General features: G+C 34.0%; 1 protein-coding gene across 1 annotated transcript in view; it reads left to right on the forward strand.

Moving 5' to 3' along the window:
* SEMA3E (sema domain, immunoglobulin domain (Ig), short basic domain, secreted, (semaphorin) 3E) overlaps positions 1-2,320 on the forward strand; it is a 324,952-nt gene that overhangs the window by 280,840 nt on the left and 41,792 nt on the right. Inside the window, exon 11 of the mRNA XM_011996070.1 lies at positions 1,458-1,680. Coding sequence (XP_011851460.1) covers positions 1,458-1,680 — 223 coding nt within the window. The remainder of the gene's footprint in view (positions 1-1,457; positions 1,681-2,320) is intronic.

Below are 2,320 nucleotides of genomic sequence, written 5' to 3' on the forward strand. Positions count from 1 at the left end.
CCTCCATTAACAAGTGTTAAGGCTTTACCATTTCAATCACTCTCTCTCACTAGCTTAAAATTATTACTTCCAGTAAGACATAAAGTATATTTTATTTCACTCTATTGATTGAAATTACAATTTTAAATGGAGAAAACCTACTCCTGTGGCTTTGCTGGAAATGCTTCTTGAAACCACATGGTCTTAAAGGAGATTTGGAGGAAGTGACTGGTTATGGATCTGCTTCCAAGCTAGTCCAAAATGTTTCCAATTATATATCATGAAAGTACACTCAAGTGAAAAATCCATGCCAAATTAGGAAATATGGTTTGATTTTAAAAACCACACCATTATAAATGTCCTCTTTGTGGAATCTGATTACTAAACTACTGTATTTTTATTCTAAAGTGGAAAATTTTTATCAAGGTAATCATTCCAATTGCTGCTAGTTCTGGAGGAAAATATGTAAAATGAGGGAGCAGTTACCAACAAGCAAGAATCAACACATTTAAAGGTTTTCCAATGAGTAACTTAAGCTACTGTTGAGTATTTAATTTTATAGTCAGTGGTTTAAAAACTGACGTTATAGCACATATTTCTTGTTTTCCAGTTTATTTTGTCAAATCCATTAAAAATACAAATTCATATAGACTATAGTAAACATAGTTTTTTTTTGCCATTGATAATTAACAGTGATAACATCTGAATAGATTTTTATGTTGAACCACTAAAATTCTATAGTCAGTGAGCCAATCAGAACCATCACTCATCATATTATCATAGACTCAATAGTGGTAAAGCTATTTTGTACAGTTGTGATCCTTAGTTAGAGAGAAGTTTCTGCACAGCAAAAAGATTTCTTCTCTTTGTATGAACAATAGATTGTTTCCCTTCACAATGTAACTTATTACAAAAAGCAAATTTCAAAAACAGAGAAAATGATTTATTTATGATGTTAAACATTTTGACCATCCCCAAAGTCTTGATATTAACTATAACTAACTTTTCCAGAATTCCTCTAGTTTCTCTGTATTTCTAATGCTGCATGTTTGCAAAAATTTAGTCTTTCCAATTTCCGAGGAAGATTCCATTTCTGTAATGAAAAATGTATAGTTACTCACATGGACATAAAGAGGGGAATAAGAGACACTGGGGCCTGCTTGCAGTCAAAGGGTGGGAGGAAGGAGAGGATCAGACAAAAAGAACTGTTGGGAACTAGGCTTTGTGCCTGGGTGACTAAATAATCTGTACAACAGACCCCCATGACATGAGTTTACCTATGTAAGAAATCTGGACATGTACCTCTGGACCTAAAATAAAAGGTAAAAAAAAAGAAAAATGTATGATTACTATATATTTCCAAATGAACAATTGACTAATTTGACATCCTCAATTTTTCTGATTCTTCTCGTGGTTGATTGTAAATTTTCTCTTTTGGTGTAAGGCAAAAAGAATTATGTAATTCACTTGTTTTTCAGTGTGCCAGCAATGTAAATGGAGGGAGATACGGAACCACCAAGGACTATCCCGATGATGCCATCCGATTTGCAAGAAGTCATCCACTAATGTACCAGGCCATAAAACCTGCCCATAAAAAACCAATATTGGTAAAAACAGATGGAAAATATAACCTGAAACAAATAGCAGTGGATCGAGTGGAAGCTGAGGATGGCCAATATGATGTCTTATTTATTGGGACAGGTAAAGAGATGAGAAAGTACTCAGAGACGTTTAAATTGACCTTTAAATTCAATAATTTTAATAGTATTTCTAAAAGCACCTATCAACAAATCTGTCCATCCATTAACCCATTTCACACTCCTAATCCAAAATGAGACAGATTGAAATAGAGACCTCATGTGACTGCAATAGTAAGAGGTTAGGCCAATTGTCTGAGAATATTACCACTTTCATTGTCAGAAGGGTCATGGTTTGACCAACAAAAATGTGGTTTTTTTCAGATGTGAGAAATATTGAAGCTGCCAAAGAGAGGATTTGGGGCTTGCATAGTACATAATTCCTTATACATAATCAATACTTCATGCATATGAATAAATGAATAAGTAAAGAGATGAATAACAGATGTTAATGAACAAAGTTGGTTCCAAATAGAAGTCCTCATACTAGAAGCAGAGTGTCATAGCAAGAATAGTTCTGTCAGGTTCCTGGCTCCATTACTGACTTTGATCAGTGAGTCCTGGAGATTTTGTGAACAACTTGGAACTTGGGACAATAACTTCACCTAAATCTCTAAACACAGCAATTCTTATGAGTCCATGTCAAGATCAACCATTTGTACCAAGCAAGCCAAATGTTACTCGTAATATCCTGCATTAATAAA

This window comes from Mandrillus leucophaeus, unplaced genomic scaffold (genome assembly GCF_000951045.1).
Source record: "Mandrillus leucophaeus isolate KB7577 unplaced genomic scaffold, Mleu.le_1.0 Scaffold50, whole genome shotgun sequence".
Lineage (NCBI taxonomy): Eukaryota > Metazoa > Chordata > Mammalia > Primates > Cercopithecidae > Mandrillus > Mandrillus leucophaeus.